The 20,084-nt window shown below is 27.5% G+C and overlaps 1 protein-coding gene across 1 annotated transcript; it reads right to left on the bottom strand.

The window, feature by feature from the left end:
• Positions 1-11,205: 11,205 nt before the first annotated feature.
• LOC137828165 (LOB domain-containing protein 29-like) lies at positions 11,206-12,406 on the bottom strand. Its single transcript, XM_068634627.1, has 2 exons — positions 12,057-12,406; positions 11,206-11,917 (listed from the first exon to the last, which is right to left on the bottom strand). The coding sequence occupies exons 1-2, from the start codon at positions 12,333-12,335 to the stop codon at positions 11,480-11,482; spliced, it is 717 nt and encodes a 238-aa protein (XP_068490728.1). The 5' UTR covers positions 12,336-12,406; the 3' UTR covers positions 11,206-11,479.
• Between the last annotated feature and the right edge of the window lie 7,678 nt (positions 12,407-20,084).

Below are 20,084 nucleotides of genomic sequence, written 5' to 3'. Positions count from 1 at the left end.
GAAGAAGAGAATGTGCATACATAAGAAGAATGAAAGAGTTATTTTTGTTGAAAATATGAAACTTTCTTCTTCTTTTTTCCTGCATCATTACACACCGTCACAGTTTTGGGAAAATGTTCACTTCTTAGATCCGACATTAATTGAGTTCTTGGATGATGTAAGTAGTTTTTCTCAACCATTGAAGATAAAAGGGAGAAGAATGAGATTTGAAAATGTTTGGTTGAATAAGTGAAAAGAGGAGTGACTCAAAACATTTTGAATTATGTTTACAATTACTCCATAATTCAAAATTCAAAGATCAAAATTGAAAATTGAAAATTGAAAATTGAAAATTTAGTTTTTAAAAATAAAGAAGTCACAAAATGACAAATATTTCCTCTCATATAATTTTAAAATAATAAAATAAAATATAAGGATAAGGATAAAATTGGAATAAAATGGAAGTTAAGAGGGGAATCCCTTTATATACAGGTATACATTATATATTAAAGGTAACATAATATATTTGTGTATATTTTGCAATTTATTCATAATTGTCATTCTTTCGTTGAAAAGAATGGAACAATTAGAAAGCTGATTAATCACTCGCATTAGGTAAGCCAATTCACACCAAGATATAATGATTTTACATAATAGTGATAATAATGACATTTTTTTTTGTTCATAATGTACTGTAAAATTCTATTGTTTATATAAGTGTTCAAATAATAACATTGTTTAATATATAAATGAAAAAAATAAGAAATGTGGATACATAAGCGTGAGAGCGTCTCTGTTTCGTTAGTAATAATAATAGTGATAATCTTTATATTATTAATAAAAAGTTATAATGATTATAATAATCTTATCTTATTTTTATATATATGAATTTAATAAATTGATGTAATAGTATTTATAAAATTGAAGATGATAAATATAATAATGATGTAATATTAATAATATTAATAATTTTCTTATCATTAATGGTAATTTACTATAAAAGTAATACTATTAATATTATCTTGAACTAATATATATTAAAATCAAAATATTAAATTAATAATAATTATATTGATATTCATATAAATAATGTTAATGGTAATTATTATAATATTAATAATAATAATAATATCAATAATGATAGTAATAATAATATTAATAAGAATAATAATTATAATATAAATATTATTATTATTATTATTGATTTGTATCACTAATTTATATGCAACTATATTATCTCTGTGGGTCAAAACAATCAAATTGACCGTAATAACATCCTATATTATCTCTGTGGGTCAAAACAATCAAATTGACCGTAATAACATCCTGAGTTAAAGTATTGGGCTAATAATCGAAATCTATTAATAATTATTTACGCGGTGACGCTTCCTAACGAGTCGGTTATCGTGAGTGGCAGCATCACGAATGGGATGGTAGAACTGTGAGACATGAAAGGAGGCGTTAATCTTCATCATGACTTGAGGTTTTGTCCCTCTCCAAGTATTGGTTGAGCCTTTACAGTAGAGTCACTTTTGTGTTTGAAAGAAAACATTTTTACAAAGAAAAAGAAAGAATGATGCTTCTCTTTCTTTAACCTTCTTTTTATTCTTCAATAAATAATTTCTCTCAAGCACGTTCAAATAAAGAAGTTAAAGGGAATATGCGGAAGTTAATGAAAAGGTGGAGGTAAATAAAGAAAATGTTACATGTGACAAAGAGAAAGAATGAATCTTCAAAATTTAAAATCAAAAGGTGTTATTTCAATTCAAAACGACCCCTATGTGCCAAATGTTTTAGAAAAAATAGGAAATGACGCAATGTTCATAATACTAAAATAAAACCAAATATGGATACAAGGATAAAATAGAAAAAGAATTTAGAGCAGAGGAAAATCTTCTTTATATATATAGGTATACATAATAATAATAATAACATGAAAATAATTATGATAATAATTATCTATCTATATGTACATATAAAGGGATTCCCCTCTTAACTTCCATGTTACTTTATTCCAATTTTATCCTTATACTTATATTTTACTTTATTATTTTAAAAATATATGAGAGAAGATATTTGTCATTTTGTGACTTTTTTTATCTATACTTATATATAAAGGGAATTCTCCTCTTTAACTTTTCTTAATTTTTTTTTTTTTTTTTTATATCAATACTTGATTTTATTTTATTATTATGGACATTGCGTCATTTCCTATTTTTTAAAATTTTTAAATTTTCAAAAATTTAAATTTCCAATTTTTTTAATTTTAAATTGTTCAAAATTACAAATCCTAAAATCTTTTCGAAACACTTCGTAAAAATTTCCAAATTTTTAATCTTAAATTTTCAAACCTAAAACCTTTTCGAAACACTTCAAATTTCAAAATTTTAAATTTTTAAATTTTTAAATTTTCAAAATTTTAAATCTTTTTTTTCAACATTTTCAAAATTTTCATATTTTTAAATTTTCAGGCCTAAAACCTTTAAAGCTTTTTTTTAAACACTTCAAATTTCAAAATTTTAAATTTTAAAATATCAAAAAAATTTAAATTTTCAACTTTTTAAATTTTCAAATATTTAAATTTTCAAAATATTTCACTCTTTAACTTTCTTCTGATTTTATCCTTATATCAATATTTGATTTTATTTCATTATTATGGGAATTACGTCATTTTCTATTTTTTAAAATTTTAAATTTAATTTGTTTTTAAAATTTTTAAATTTTCAAGTTTCAAACCCTAAACCCTTTTTAAAACACTTCAAATATCAAAAATTTTAAATTTTCAAAAATTTTAAATTTCTAAATTTGCCAATCACCTTTTTAAGCCTTAAAGAAACCATCTTCGAAATGATTTTATACAAATACCCGATCAAAGAAATAGGTCTGAAATCACAAAGTTGTTGCGAATTCTCATACTTACGGACCAAACACACAAACGAGGCATTCTACCCCTAGGCCATTTATCAGAAGTTGCGAAATCATTCACAATCAAAAGAATATCATCCTTTAAAAAATCCCAACAGAACTTAATGAATCCGAAATTAAAACCATTCATTTCAAGACTTTTCGAGCTATCACAACTCTAAATAGTAAGCTTGATTTCCTCTTTATAGAAAGAATTAACCAACATTTCATTGTCAGCATCAGAAACAGAATCAAAGGGTACATTATCCAATCGGACTTAAGGCCCATCGCATCTTTCAAATCTAGCCTTAAAAAATTCTCTTACCTCGTCTTTAACCAACTCTTTATCTTAGCACCAACAACCATTAATAAACAATCCATTAAGCCCATTCTTCATCCTCCTCCATTTAACGACCGAATGAAAAAACTTTGAATTAAGATCCTCAACCACTCGATACGGGCTTTCTGATGGATAACAACTTCTTGCTTGAAGAAAATTTTGTTTTGTTCTGGCAATAAAGACCTCCAAAATGTGTCCTGATTTATGTGAGTTTTCTCACAACTTCCAAAACCAGCAGTCATAGTTAGAAATTAGAAAATTATCAGTTAGTGCGAAATGAATGTTAGCTTCTTCTTTTCCAACTTTCCTCACGATGAAAGAGATATGTGGAAAATCTTCTAGAGATAGGGAAGAATCAAAGACATGTTCATTTCAAAGAGATAAAACGTTAAAAAACAAAGGTTTGGGTTCGTTAGATTTCAAGGGATCACTAATGAAGAAGCTCTGGAAAGAAGATTAAACCTTATATGGATAGGGACATGGAAACTTCAGGTTAAAGGCCAAGGTATAGGAAGCGAGGAAACAAGGAAGGAGTGGAACAACAGTAATAAACCAGTGTAATAAAGGAAGGAATGGAGGATGAAGGATCAACATCAAACCTATGCACAAGCGGTTGAGAAAGGGAAAGTTGGGAAGGGTAGAGAGGCACAAACGTAAACATTGTCCACATTATATCTAGGGAGAATGCTCAAAATGGCTGGAAGATTGTTTTATAGGAAGAATTTAGTCCATATAGTAACTAATTATTTTGGTATCTAAATTTAGTTTCTATTTAATGATTTTCTTGTAGTGTCAAGTTTCCTAAAGAAAGCAATCAACAAATACAAGTTAATTGTGTTAGTCAATATCAGTTCAAGAATTCTGGAAAAGAAAAAACTTATGGTCATACTTAGAGAAATCAAGGTCTTGGAAGAGGTAGGTCACAAGGTAAACAATGCACCTTCTGTCACAGATTAAATCACACTATTGATGAATGTTATTCTAAATATTGGTTTTCTCCGTGGATGAAAAAAAATAATCATGCTACAAATGCTATTAAAATTGGTACAATTAATAATGTAGAAAATATCACTAATTCTTCTCAAAATGTACTAATATTAAATAAATCAAGGATTCCTTTACTTCTAAACAAATGCAAAACTTCTCAACATTCTTCAAAATACTGAGAATAAGGTCAATTTGATTAGCAATTCGGCAAGTGAGGTTTTTACTCAACTATCTCTTAAAGGTAAAATTTGTATGCATTCCTAGATTTTAGACGCAACTGATCATGCAAATTTTACTAAAGATTTCTTTACAAGCTTTCATAAGATCAAAATTTTATCAATAAATCTTCCAAATAATACGTATCTTACTGCTTGTTATGTTGGAACTGTTCACCTTTCTAAAATTTTAGTTCTTCAAAATGTTTTATAGATACCAAAACTTTCTTTAAATATAATTTTTGTTCTAAAACTCATTCTCTTTAAATTATCAATTAGTCTTCTTACATAATATTGGCTAAATTGAAGGGAGGAGTCCATTAAAGATAATTGGTCAAGCTAACCTCCATAATGGATTGTATCACATATTTTCTTCCTTAAACCATAATGTAGTTCTTTCAATACGTCAATCATGATATAGATCATAAAGGAAAGGATGATATATGACATTTCAAACATGAATACCCTCAAACAAGGTTTTTGAATACATTTGCAAAATTTATGGTGACATAATTGAAAAAAAAATAATAATATGTGATTCTTGTCATATTATTAAACAATACTTCATTTTCCTTTAAATACTACTTCAATTAATAATGTTTTTTTATCTCATTCATATTGTTATATGGGGACCATTCAAGTTAGCTTCTATTCATGATCATAAAATTTTATACATTGTTGATGATTATAATAACCACATTTAGATATACCTCGTGAAAAATAAAAGTGAAACTAAAAATCTTTTTTCTAATTTTATTATTCTCATTTGAAATCAATTTGATAAATATATTAAAATAATAAGAATTCAATAGGAAAGAGTTTTATGATAAGTTTGACATCATACATCAAACAATTTGTATTAAAACATCTCAATAAAAAACTGATAAAATTTGTGAAAAAATTATTCAGAAGTTGTCAAAGTTATATATTCTAAACTTGTAAAAATAAACATATTTTGTTTAGTATAATTAAAAATTCAATTGGTTAAAGATAATTATTATTAAAAATTGTCATTATATTAAAATAATTATTTTAAATCCTTGAATTTAGTCTCCGTTAACAATTACTAAAATGTGTTAGCATTATTTAAGGTTTAATTGAGATATAAGAAAAGAAAAAAAAATCATTATACTTAATTAGAAACTAAATAAATAAATAAAAAATTGGGATATTATTCTCCAAATTAGATAAATTAGAGATAAAAAAAAAACCTGTAACCAAACCTTATTTTTTTCTTTCAAAATGCGCAATTTCTCTGTGAAGAGTTTTCCATCCAAAGCCATCAAGATCTGCCCAAGTTCATTCTTGAAAATAAATTATCAAAATCTATGTTTTAGGCAACTATTATTGAAAAAAATATAATTCTTTTATTAAACCGTATAATTTTATTTTAAATTTATCTAAACAAATATTTTTTTAAAAATTATAAAAATGAGACAAATCTTGTTTTGAAAACACAATTTTAAAAATACAATTGTGTTTCCAAAACACAACTTTTGTGTAGTTAATTTTTTCCTAGTTATTTTCTAAATACATGACTATTAATTTTTTTTAACAAAATCATACTCACTTTTCTTAATTTTTTTTCTAAGTTTGTTTTTTTTTATTTGAAACAAGCATATTTATTTATTTAATATTAAAATATTATCATATTTTTAAAAATATTAAAAAAAATACAAAAAAAATCTGAAAATAAAAATTTACACAATCTACTACTATTGGGCTTAAACCATGCCAAGCACTTGCCCATCAGAGATCCAATAAATCCATCCTTATAATAAACTAGATAATTTTTTGCTTGGCAAGTTCTTCCTATACCCAATATAATTTTTTTTCTTCTGAAAATGCCCTTTATTCCATAAATGAAAATCCAGAACTCAAAATAATACATTCTAAAAAAGTATATCCAGAATTCAAAATTCAAAATCTCATTCTGGATAAAAAATCCGTAATACATAAAATTCGTTTAAAAAAAATATCCGTAATGTATTTATTTAAGGGTATTTTCGTCTTTTTATACTGAAATTAGATGCAGATATATGGTGCAGGAAGTAATTGCCTTTTTGCTTTCCAGGTAACCCAACTATTCCTCCCCTTTCTTTCATATTGGTTAGTTTTTTTTTATATTGAGTATGTTTTGAAAAAAATTCCATAAACATTTGTAAAAAAGAAAAATACTAAACACTAGGATAGAAATGTAAAATAACAGTGTGCATAGATGTAGCAGAACTATTATAATAAATAACATTACTATAAATAAGTGACCACATTGTATATAGTATGTGAGATATTGTATCTTAACATTTTTTTATAGTGTGCGATAATTAATAGATCTCTTAACATTTTTTTTTATTTGGCTTTATAGTGTTTGTTCAAAAAGACCGTTGGCATATTAAAAGAAGAATAAAATAAAGATAATATAAATAAATAATAAAATAAGATAATATTGTATCAAGACTCAACAAATAAGTTCAAAACACTATAAATACATTTAGTAATTACAAGGTGGCGAAAAGTAAAAACCTAATCAAGTTAAAGCACTATAAATAGGTTATTTGCTTAACAAGTAAAAAAAATATTTTTTTAAATAAACTAAGCAAATTGAGTATGACTTTATCATCAGAGCATCTCTTAGATACACTCACCCACCCAACCAAGAGTGAGCCCAAATCCAGTAGCCAAGAATCAACTCAAATTTAACAACTAAGTAAACCCCAAATCAGTAGCCGAGAATGAACACAAACCCACATAATTGAAAAGTAGTCAAAGTCAACTGATATAGTAACCAAAAATCTAAGTTGTCAATTAGAGATTGAAAGACGGTAAGAAAGAGAGAAAGAAAAATTACTTACTTCAAAAGTCATGTAAAAAAAATAAAAATATATATATATATATATATTATATACATGTATAAATATATTTATCTTCCTCTTTGTGTATTTATTGTTGTTAAACAACATTCATCCTTACAATACATCACAAAACAAGTCCAGCTCTAATCGTAATTGCTTGTCATTTATAGAAATTTATAAATAAACTTGTTAAAAAGTTACATAATACTACAAAATTAGCTTAAATTAAATGTAAGGTAGTTTTAGTGTATAAAGAAACTAATTTTAACTTTTCTCTCCAAAAAATATTTATAATAAGTTTGTCTAAAATAACTATGTTTAGTATATCAAATTCTCCACCTAAACCCCTCTTAACTATTTCCACATACACTATAAAAACATTTTTGTAAGGACAAAACTGTGACAGAGCTTTGATGGAGATCCCACATCGATTAGAGATGAGGAAAATTCATTGTATATAAGTGAGTGCAAACCTCAACCCTATGAGCTGGTTTTATGGGGTTGAGTTAGGCTTAAAGTCCACTTCATAACAAGCTTCAAGTTTCAAAATGGATAATAATTTGACTTTATCTCCTGCTTTAAATTGATATAAGAGTGAACTACTTTGTATTTGATTCTCCCAATTTAATCCATTTTACTCTTAATTTTTTTGTTTATCCAAGGAATCTTCTTTTTTATAACTCAACAAATTAATCTTGTCTTACATTTCTACTTGTCTAGCTTATTACCTTGATCCAATTTGTCTAACTCACTAATTCTAAATGATTATGTTTTTTATGAAATTCAAATCCCCCCAAACCTCTTTATTCCATTCCTTTATATATTTTTTTAAACATTTCAATTTCTCTTTTATACTGTATATTCCTTTCCCCTTATCATTATAATTGTTCCAAGGTCTCTTAACCATTCGTTGAACCCTATATATGTAGACATCCAACACCCTAAATGATATGATTTGGGTGCCTAATCAACGCTTTTAGTTCTTAAGATTGATGCACAATGATCTCACACCTATATTATTTAACACCATTCACTTACTATTAGGCCATTTGTCGATCCATTCACATTATACTACTATTTTATTTATTCTACTTTTAGTTATACCATTAACTCTACATGATATATATAAAAAGCATTTGAATTGGTCGTCGGAGAGGACAACGACTTTTAAAATATAAGAAAACAAGTAATTAAAGAATATGAACCACCATTGAGCAGAAGCCGAAGACAATGAAAAGAGAATCTCAATATATTTGATAATCATGCAGAGAGAAAGACTCAAGTGATGATGAAAAAAAGAAAAATATATGTATATTCATCAAACATGCACTAATCCATTCACACAGAAGAAAATAAAACCGATATCAAATTACATCCACAGATTTTACTATAAACTGGAGCAAGCCTTATAAGCAAGTGAATTAATTAAATTCTCTATATATATAAGTCATTTTCTTTTTTATTTCTTTTGCCCAAACATAAGTGGTTTTCATAAAAACATTAAAAAGACTTCTAAAATAGTCATAATCCATCCCACTTATTTTAATTTATATATTAATTGCTGATAAAAAAAATTATTCAGCATGTTGAAGTATTCTCATACACATACACTCGTGTACATTATGAGTTTATGAAAAAAAAATGTTATATTATATAAAAATAGATAATTATGTGAATATATGAAATTAATATGTCATCAACGAATCATATTATTGTCAATATATATGTATATATATAGACCCAAAATATCTTTATATATAGTTGAATTTTGCTAAAATTTATATAGCTAATACAGAACAAAGGATGAATTAACAGTTTTTTTTATAGACAAGAAAAAATAAATAAATATGAACCACTTCAGGTGATTCAACCCTTATATATAATCATAACACAACATGTTGTCGTAATCCTTTCTAACCGACCTAATCTTTATAAACTTAAAACAACAAACATCTCAGTTAAATAAATAAACCTTACAAAAGCTCACTTAATTGAAATACAAACCATAAGATCAATGCAACACTCAGAATAAGTAAAACAAGCATAATTATATTTATATATAAGGTATTTGTGAACTATACAACTCCCTTCTCTTTCCAGATCTTACAGAATTTATGTAAGAGGAATAAAAGAAGTAACCCAAACTCATTTTTACTTATTAAAGAATTAATACTATTTCATGCTCCTGAATACTTAACAAAAATTAAATAAACGCAGTTCACTAGTGTTTTTATCAAGTCCAATAACATACTTTTGACATAAATAGCTGAAGTTTCTAGAATCCTGGAACATGACTCTACTGCAACATGAAGAAATAGTGTCAACGAAGAACCAAATATATATGACTTGCACTGATTGAAGTAGCTCCTTGCATTCCATTGTTGTTTAAAAGAAACAAAAATTTCAAATTAATTAATTAATATATAATATTATAACTGTCGTTGAACTTTAACATATATTCTTGTTTTACTCACTTTAAAAACGAGTTCATTTAAAGTAAACGTTAGTGATGTGTTTTAGAGTCCAGAGTAGCCCTAAGGCTGTTCTTTTTAATGTTACAATACATATGCTAAGATTCACCATGCCTCTATATTTGGAATCTGGATACAAACTAACTGGTATATACCTAGTTATATAAGCTTCAAATTGTTTTCATTTAGAGTATTCAAATTAAAATATGCGAACACACGTTAACACATTCATAAGCTAGAGACAATGGAAATGAATCTGCAGAGTGTAAAAGAAGACCAAATTGGCTTTTCCACTTACCAAATATCTGAGGAAGAAGTCTCTCCCTCTCTCTCTATATATATACATACATGGGAACTACAGTGAACAGATTTTGTACTTTTGACATGTAGAACGCAGCTAGCATGTTAAAGAAAGGATACTAAAAAAAACATACAAAACATGAGAGAATTAAAACAAAACTGGTGTTAATATATTTAAGTCATACAAGGAGGTAGAACATCAAATTGAAAAAAATGTTTACCAATCAAATCCTGATTAGCGAAGCTATCGTACATTTATTACCTTCTTTGTAAATAAGTACAACCTTAAAATGCGTGGTAGAACAAATTTTAATAAGCAAGTCACCATCCTCAATCTTCAAAGAGACAAAACAATATTAGTGAAAGCATCTGAACAATATTAGAATCACATTCTAACCATAAATTTATTCAACCTGTTAGCTTGTTCAATTGCCAAAATAGCAGCCTAAGCTCAGACTCCAAAGCACAAGAGATCCCGTTATAGGCCATAAAGCCATGAATAAAAGGTGCAGTGTGGAAATAAGAAAATGCAAGTTATGTTACCATTGAGCAACTGGTAGCTTGCCCAGAAAACTCATTCAGGGAGAATATATATATTTAGTTTCGCCAATTAGTCTGAACCACCTATCCTCTGTATGTTCCTTTGCCCCTCTCTGAGGGATTTATTTCAGAGGAATATAAAAGAGAGTTATCCCTATACATGGTTTCTGAACTTAATTAATCTGTTATTTTGGAATGGTTGAAGTACAATCAGTTACTTTGGTTTCCCATTGACTTAGAAGAGTCATTTTGTTTAGCTTAATATTGAACTTTCTGAGACTAGTTGAGAATGAATCCATCTCTCGCGTTAGATTCATTCACATGGATGAACGAGAATACGAACAGACTAGGGTTTTCAAGTGAGCAGACCTTAAGTTTGAAAGAAGGGATTAGTCAATCAAAACTTATAGATCAATGTTTAAATTTCTGTAGAAAAAGATCTTCACGTTTAATATTTAGGATAGCATCTGAAGAATTATGTATGGGGAACAAGGCAAGCGTATATACCCTAGTAATGTTCCATGTATTCCACACCAAACATGTCGTATTTAAGAAAAAGTAGCTCAAACTATGATTAAGGTATCTAGGGACAGTATTTATTAGATCAAAATTTAGGATACTGGCTAGGAACAAACCAATTTATAGTAATCATAGTCTCATACAAAACCCGAGAGTTTTTCTGACACAATTACGCCATGATTCTGCTTAACATGATTAAAAAAGATATAAAAGACAATAAGAGAGTGGGCTTCCATTCCAATTATATAATATCAACATTTCTATGCTTTCCTATAGCTTATTTATGGCAACAGAGTATATATAATAGTGCTTGCTTCACAATATGCAGCCAGCAGCAATTCAAAATTGATAAACTTGTCTTCACCAGTTCTTTCATGAATGTGATCGAGTACTGTACCCAAAAGCCACTGAACGTAGATCCTCCACTTCATGAAAACCCCACGTCCTCCTGTTTGTGTGCATGTCATAAGACATGGAGTAGCTATTAGAACTCTCGTCAAAGCTAGAAAAGGAGCTGTTTTCTTCCATGGCACCAGAATTTTCATAATTAATCCAGGTAGGGTTTAGATCTTCAATGAGAGCATTGTTCCCATAATGTTTTTGGGTTGATAAATTAGTACACATGTTAGGAAGAAACTCTGGCCCCAGATTGGAGTTTTCCACCTGAAACCAACTTTGAAGATCTTGGGGTAAAGCAGCTGAAGATTTTTCGAATAATTTTTCACTAGGGTTTTCATTGACAGAGCCATTGAGACAACTCTGGGCAGCTTGTTCCTTTAGATAAGCCAGCTGTGCTTGTAAATTAACCACCTATACACAGAATATCAAATTAAGAAAAAGTGCACATGCACATGTATTGATTAATTTATAGTACAAATTAAGCACATATATTGGCTGGTTAGGGCTTTCAATTATATGTTAATTTTGCTATATATATAGGGAAATGAACCTGTTGTTGGAGTGCAAAGATATGGGAGACACAGCCATAAATTGGATCCTGAAGTCTGGCTTGAGCTTCATATGAGATTGTGACTGCAGCTTCACAACGGTCACTCACAGGGAGGTGAGCAAGGAGCTTTGAGACATTGCTTGCACCAAAGACCTTGTGAATGGCTGCAAAATGAGTAGCACCTTGCTCATGGCAAAAATAAGGTGCAAAAACACAACCTCTCACGCATTTTCTTCTCAAGAATTTGCAGGCTCCACAGGGAGATCCTGAACCAGTCATCTTGGACTTTTTAATTGGAGTTTGAGAATTGTAATTTGGAATTATTTCTGGCTCTATTTTCTCTTCAGCTTGTGCTGATGAACATGATCATTTATCATCATCTTTATATACACCGGAGGAAGAGGAAAGGATATATTAGATTAAGAATTAAATAATAACCTTATGTTCCCTTAATGGCCTACACTGTTCATTATTTTTTCCTGTACAAAACGCTGCAATCCCCTATTCTAAATTTTTATTTTTAGCCCCAAAATGAGATTCCATTCAGCATCCTTATACGACAAATGAGCTAGCGTTAACCAAAACCAAACCTATTTTGTTTAATTGATGATTGGATCTATCTTCTCTTGTCCTTTTTCTCAATAATAATATGAATTTTTGCCTTTAATTAAGTCATAGCCGCAACTGCATATTTATTGGACTACTTATTTTTGACCCAGGAATATATATCAGAATATATAGAATTGGAACCAGGTTAATAGTTGTTTACTACTAATCAAACGTGTTACAGCTTTACCCTACTTAATTTACAATTATTAATCAGTGCAGTTTATGATTTCTCCAAAGCTTTTCATTGAAATTTTGAAGGCTTATCTACTAGTACACGATGACACAGACTTAATTATTTAGAGTACGCCAAAAACTGTTACCACATTTTCCCCCCTTCCCATGATTTGTAGCATACCTTTTAGTATATAATTTTGAATACTTAATCATCTATTTTTGAGTTTTAAAGCTTAATAGTTCCCTTAACAACAGATTATAATAGTAGTAAGTACTCTCACCAATATAGAGTTTCACAGATCTTCTTGCAATTGGGACGGGGTACCTTGTACTCATTTGTTCATACATTTTGCTTTTTTTTTAAAAAAGAAAGTACTGTGATACCCTTCTAGAACAATATTTTAACTTTCCTGATTTTAAGTGTTTAGGATTTTTTTTTAAACCGATTACTTAGGTTGTGTTTTGGATTTGAGGAAGTAGATGTGTGACAGTTTGAGATGAAAGTGTGAAAAAAAATGAATGTGTTTAGATTGAAGTATGTTAAAATGAATGTGTGCAAAAAAATTATTAGAATTTGTGAGTAATGTGATGGTTGATACCAGATTTATAATTTTTTTAAAATGTGTAAAATGTAAGTTTACAATTTTACCGCTTATAATAAAAAAATTATAAACAATGAAATATGAGAGATTTATGTATTTGTATTAAATAATAAAATTTAAATAAATAAATTGAATATTCACAACTTATATAAAAGAAAATATTAAATTGATTTGTATTAAAAAAAAACTGTAGTAGTCAAAATTATAAATTACTACAATCACAAAAGATGAAATATAAACCTAATAACATAAGAACATGAATTAATTTATATAAAAAAAAATTAAACATACATATTCTAAACAAAATCAAAAGTAAAAAAATAAATACACAAATATAATATTTTTTAAAAATTAAAAAAACATTGCATTAACTAATTCACTTATAAAAAACCTATTAAGTGAGGGCAAAATAGTTTTTTTATAAACAAGAAAAAATGAATAAATATAAGAACCATTTCAGGATTATTCAACCCTTATAGAAAACAACAAACCAACAACTTCTCATCTTTCCCCTTATAGCTTGTCAACAAGCCTACAAGACTAAGAAAAATACAAAAGCAAACTAACACCACAAACTCAACATATATAAACAGAAAAACCTCGAATCTCCCAATTACTTAATTAAAAACATACATACCATATGATCAAGACACTACTCAGAATAAGAAAGCAAGTTGAAACAATTTTAGATGTAACCCAATACCATACCTTTAATTGCACCAAGGAGAAAACTTCAGAAAAATCAATTACTCCACCTTTAAAAAAGTGTTTGTTCCTATGCTTCCAAATTTCACCAACAACTGCAACCCAAGTGCGAATTATATACGGATTATTACATTCGATAACAGGTTCCTTCAATGACAAAAGAAACTTTAACCACTACCCCAAACAAATTCTTTAGTATTATTATGATATTTATTATACTTATTATTATTAATAACATTAATAATATTAATAATATTAATAATATTAATAATATTAATAATATCAATAATAGAGTGTTTTTTAGCAGCTTCTAATGATAGGGTGTTTATGGGTGTAGCCTTGTATACCTTAAGCAAATGGTTGATCCTGTTTTTTCTGGATCATGGTTTGTTATGTTCATCAAGGATCCCTCCTTTGAGGGGTTCGGTTTTGTATATGGGTTGAGATACCCCTCAAGTATCCTTTTAATTTTATTTTATTCTTTGCTGATAAAAAAATATTAATAATATTAATAATATGAATAAATATTAATAATATAAAAATATTAATAATATGAATAAATATTAATAATATAAAAATATTAATAATATGAATATATAATATTAATAATATTAATATAATTTATATTATTATTATTATTATTAATATAATTTATATTATTATTAATAATAATAAATATAAATTATATTAATAATAATAAATATATAAAAATGATAATATGATCAAATAACTTGTATGGTGATTAATGTTTATTTGAAAGGACTTGAGTTCTTATAATTAACTAAGTGATTGAAAAATAGTATTTTAGTAAGTTACTGCTTACACGGACTCAGTGTAAGAAAATTGAATCCTTCTTATAATCAACTAAGTGATCGGTAGTATTTCAGTAAGTTACTACTTACACGAACTCAGTGTAAAAGAATTGAATTTGATAAAGGAAGGACATTGCAGGGTAAAGTCCTTCCCATTGCAAATTAGCTTTGATAGATACTAGAAAGACGTATAAATTATTTGAAAAAATAAACAAAATATTATATCTATAGAATCTTAATACAAGTGATGATTCAACTCAATTATAATTTAGACTCTTATTAAGTTCAAATTATTTTTATAAAAAAAAATTAATAAAATTAAAAGAAAATATTTTAGAATTCTCCCAATCTTTATGCATAAACCAAATTTGACCACCTAACTCACAAGACCAGAAGTTCATTAGAAACATCACAAAAAGAAAAACAGCTAGGAAACCAAAACCAAAAAACACAAAGTCCTGAAAGGCCTATTAAGTTCAGAAATATGAATTATTTTTGCATCCTCAATGTTTTTCATTGTTTAGACTTGTGTACTTTCTCTGTCTTTGTTTCAAAATTAAAATTGCATACCACTACTGATTTGAGAGATATATCCATAGCAATATTCTTTCAGTGACTACTGTTCCACTGATGTTTCGATCTTTAAACCCCAAGTGTTATGCGTTTCGTTCCAAGAAGACAGGGGTTTATGTATAATTGTTTCGATTACAGTAAAGAATACATCTTTCTAGTAATCTATATTTAGTTTATAGAATTCATTAAAGTTACAAATTATTGTATATACGTGTTTCCAATAGGGTATTATTGCTAGTTGCTAGCTCTACTACTCATTGGAGCATTAACGAGAAAAAACAAATATTGAAAGGCGCGCTTTGTTAGATTCATGGCACAACTGACAATGCATGTTATTTTTTTTATCAGTAAAATAATCAATTAATGTGAGATATTTATTAATAAACTAATTCTAATTATACATAACCTCCAATAAACATCAATGGTCAGTAAAATATGTCTGCAAAATTTTCAGAAACTCATCTCACCATGCAACCAATTTTAATTGCATGATAGTACTAGTTTTGATTGCATTAATTAGAAAATAATATTATCAGTTTCATCTATTTGACATTAAAAAAATATTATTTATTATAATATAATATTTTATTTTAAAAAAGTTATTGAATAGTTATTTTTTATATTAGAATGTAAAGGGTAAAGAAACTTTATTTTTAGAGTATATATATGAGTTAACTATGATTAATGGCACATACATTTCAGTTCAATGCTATTAGTTTAAACCAATAATTATCATAACCTGAAAATATTATAAATCAATTTAGAGAAAAAAAATAATTAGTTGTTATAGTTACCGAGTTAGAAACTATTTTAGAGGTTAAAATAATTTTTTTTTCTAAATTAGTTTATATTATTGTTAAATTATTTCTAAATTAGTATTTTATTAGCTATCAAGATTTTAACTACCAATTATTGATATTCTAAATTTGGTAGCAAAAACTTTGGTAGCTAATTGGATACCAATTTAAAAACTAAAAAATTTGTTAGTCTCCAAAACAGTATCTAATTTAATCACTATAACAACTAATTATTATTTTTTATTTAAAATTGGTTTTTAATCAATGATTTTCTTGTAGTGCGGGACAATTTACCTCTTTGAGAGCATCTCTCACAAAACCAGTGGGGATTTGTGTCTTTCAATAAGCACTTCTTATTAATGTTGTGAATTGTAAAGACACTTGATAGAAACAAGTATGAAGTGATGAATATTTGGTGGTGGATTCTACTTGTTACTAGAATAATAATTATCCTCTAGTACAGGTAATCTAAGCACAAAAGCAACTTAAAAAAAGGCATAAAAGAGAAGAAGATTCCAACAATGAGTGAAACAAAAGATAGTGACACAAGTTTAGAGCATAAATGAGGGTAATTAAAAGAGAGAAGATTTTTTCATTACTTGGAATTGTTTAAGCATAGAGGTCACGGTTTGTCTAGCAATACCGTATGGTTGTGATTTAACAAATATTCATAACTTTCAATCACTTTCTTCTGTCTAGTATAGGCACCAACATGTAGACCTCACTCAAATGCCCAAATGAAAAATTCAGGTCCCACACTCAACCCTAGCTAATTATAACACCCCAATAAAAAGTCACCAAATAAAATACAAATTTCCATAAAAATTATTTTTTGGGGTATGAGGGAGTGGGAGTTGGACAAATTAAACGGTCCTAATCTTATGTGTTTGTTCGAGTTGAGAATGCAACCAAACAAATAGGGAATTTTTATTTGCAAGAAAATAAATAAATAAAGGAAACATTTCTGTTCCATGAAAATGGCATGAGTGCTTTCCAAATTTGAAGGCCAGAACTTTCTAAACCTCTCCACTATGATTTTAAAATAAGAGTCTCTTCCTCTCATTGAAGGGTTCATAACATATCTTCATTGAGAGTGAGTACTTCAGGCTTTTGGGAGAAGGTAACTCTGCTATTTTTGGTATTTGTAGGATTATACAATTTTATACAAATAGTTTCACCCTGTTAAGATACTCTTCGGGTTGAGGGTACGATTTGAGGTTAAAATAACTTGCTTATCTCTTCTTCTTTTTTTATAAGAGTTAAAAAAAATTATCAGTAAGAAAAAATAAATAATAAAAATATTTTAGGAATATTTTAACATTTATACAACAAAGCACTCTTGAAACTTCTTATAAAAAACAAAATTCGCCTACAACTTTTTAACCGATCTCACCTAAATAAGAGTTGGAGTACTCTCAATAATATCTTGATTCAATTCATTTGTATTGATAAAAGAAATAGAATTAAATTTATTTTTACTTTTTATTTTTATTTTTTAATGTGTAATTTTGACTATAAATTTTAATTACAAATTAAATTTTTTATTCAATATTAATATATATCATTCAATTATTAACAAAAAAAATTATATAATTATCATAATAATATGTGTGTTGAAGTTAATTACCAAACATATAAATAATTCACATTATTATCAATTACATGTATAATTTTTTTTAAGAAATTAGATGCTATATATTGATAAAAATTATTTAAAAAAATTCAAGAATTAAATCTATAATTAAAGTTTTATAGTAATAAAATGGAAATATAAGACCAAAGTGTTTAACTCTTTTATATACTTGTAAAGTTTGGTGATTAACTTTAATTTGCTTCTCTTTCATTTATTAACCGGTTAATTATGAAAAGACATGCTTACGTTGGAAAAAAAAACAATGTTTGGGTCAACTTATGGTGATTTAACTACTAATAAGAGGAGACATTATCCAAAATAAAGCTAACAAAAAAAATATATTAAGATTTCAGTCACAATTTTTATCTATTAAGGAACTATATATGTATGCTAATTTCTTTTTGTAAAAAAAAATAAGTATACCCATTAAACCATCCAAATACTATTTATGCCGTTTTAAATTAATTATAATTAATGTAAATTTGTAAGATAGAACGTATTTTTTCACTAGTATATATAAACCCTTTTACCCTGTATAAATATAAATACAATGTGAGTTGGATAATAAAATACTTATCTAAATACGTATCCTTATTTGTGTGAGTGTAACAAGAAGCATTAACATTTTCCTTATCCTTTGGATTGTTGAAATTTGTTGTGAGTCCCCACAAAATTCAAAATTGTGATGCAACTGCTATCCTATACACTAGCCAACTGAGCCCATCAGGTATTGTTAATCTAAGGGCACACGTGAATTCAAAATGATTGATTGAATATACTGCACTTTTTAGGTCATTTTTATTTTAATTAATTCCATTTCTTCTACCTCCACATCACATGACCCTGAATGAAGTGAATCATTAACAAATTAAATTCATTGACATGAACATTAGACGATTCCAGAGCACTTATTGTAGTTCATGTAACTAGGTTTAAACTATTAGTTCATTATAGTAATGGGAAACACTGAGAAAGGAGAAAGAGAAAAGGAAGAGGAGAAGCATATTTTTTAAAAACAAGAACAAAAAATAATTGTAAAAGAAACATCTTAACATGCAATGGCAATATATAAAAGGTTGAGCAGGTTTCAGAATCCAATCATCTACTTCTCCCTGTACGAATTTGTCGGTACTCTTTGAGAAAAGAAAATTGAAAAGAAAAAAACATTATTAACTTGGTTATTCTTTGATTCAACATGATGCCACACGTATTGGTATGTTTTTTAGTTGATACATGGTGTCCCACCACCACCATGTTTTTCTTTGGATGCTAAACATAGACAAAGTGCAGTGCATGTTCCCCTCTTCCCTTCCATAAAAAATAAATAAACACAAGGTACGGAAAACTGCATAATTTTGAGCACATGAGTAAAGCTTCATTCTGTTTGTGTTTATTTCTGGTAGCATATACTGGAAAGGAAGAAAATGGATACACTTTACAGGTGAAAATGTCGTTCAATTAATGTTCTTGGAATAATAGTTGGAAAAGATCAAAGTCTTTTCTAGTGTCCAGAGAGGCATCCACGCCCTCTCTTGTTCTTCTCGTTGGCTTGCCCTAATTATTGATTTTCTCTCCTTGAGATCATCCACTTCATATTTCTTAATCTCTATATGTTAGTTTGAAAGCACATAAATAGTTTTTTCATTTATCTTTCTAACAAGTCTTTTTGTATAACAAGCTTGGTGAAGCCTTAAAACCATATGTATTACATAGCTTTTACGCCAAAACCTAAATATTCATTATAAACAAAATTATATTTATCCACGGAAAAAATCTGAATAAAAAAACAAAAATCTGTAAATAATAAAAGATTACCTACAGATTATCAAGCTGTGTCAAGTAGTATCAAGCTGGAAAAACGGGATCAAAACGGCATATACTAGCCTTGGATGTTGGATGCATTTTTATTTTTTTTATTTTATTAACAACTTTTAAAATAGATATTTAAGAGATGTTCCAACTCATATATAACTTGTTTCCAAAGAAACATTTTAAAGAAAATTTAAAAAAATATGCTAAGATCGTCTAAATGTTTATTATCATAACATGTGTTATCATACGATGTTGTCAGCAATTGCGAAGGGATAGGGATAGCTTAGTAGTCTTAGGCTATACTAACGGAA

The sequence above is a fragment of the Phaseolus vulgaris genome, chromosome 7 (assembly GCF_000499845.2).
Source record: "Phaseolus vulgaris cultivar G19833 chromosome 7, P. vulgaris v2.0, whole genome shotgun sequence".
NCBI lineage: Eukaryota > Viridiplantae > Streptophyta > Magnoliopsida > Fabales > Fabaceae > Phaseolus > Phaseolus vulgaris.
The sequence above is the reverse complement of the archived record's forward strand: the minus strand, read 5'-3'. Positions and strand labels throughout refer to the sequence as shown.

Bases quoted from the DNA above. Each gene is read 5' to 3' on its own strand.
- LOC137828165 (XM_068634627.1), bottom strand. From the start codon at position 12,335: ATGACTGGTTCAGGATCTCCCTGTGGAGCCTGCAAATTCTTGAGAAGA. The intron at 11,918-12,056 runs GTTCATTTCCCT...TTCTGTGTATAG, and splicing joins TCTTTGCACTCCAACAACAG to GTGGTTAATTTACAAGCACA.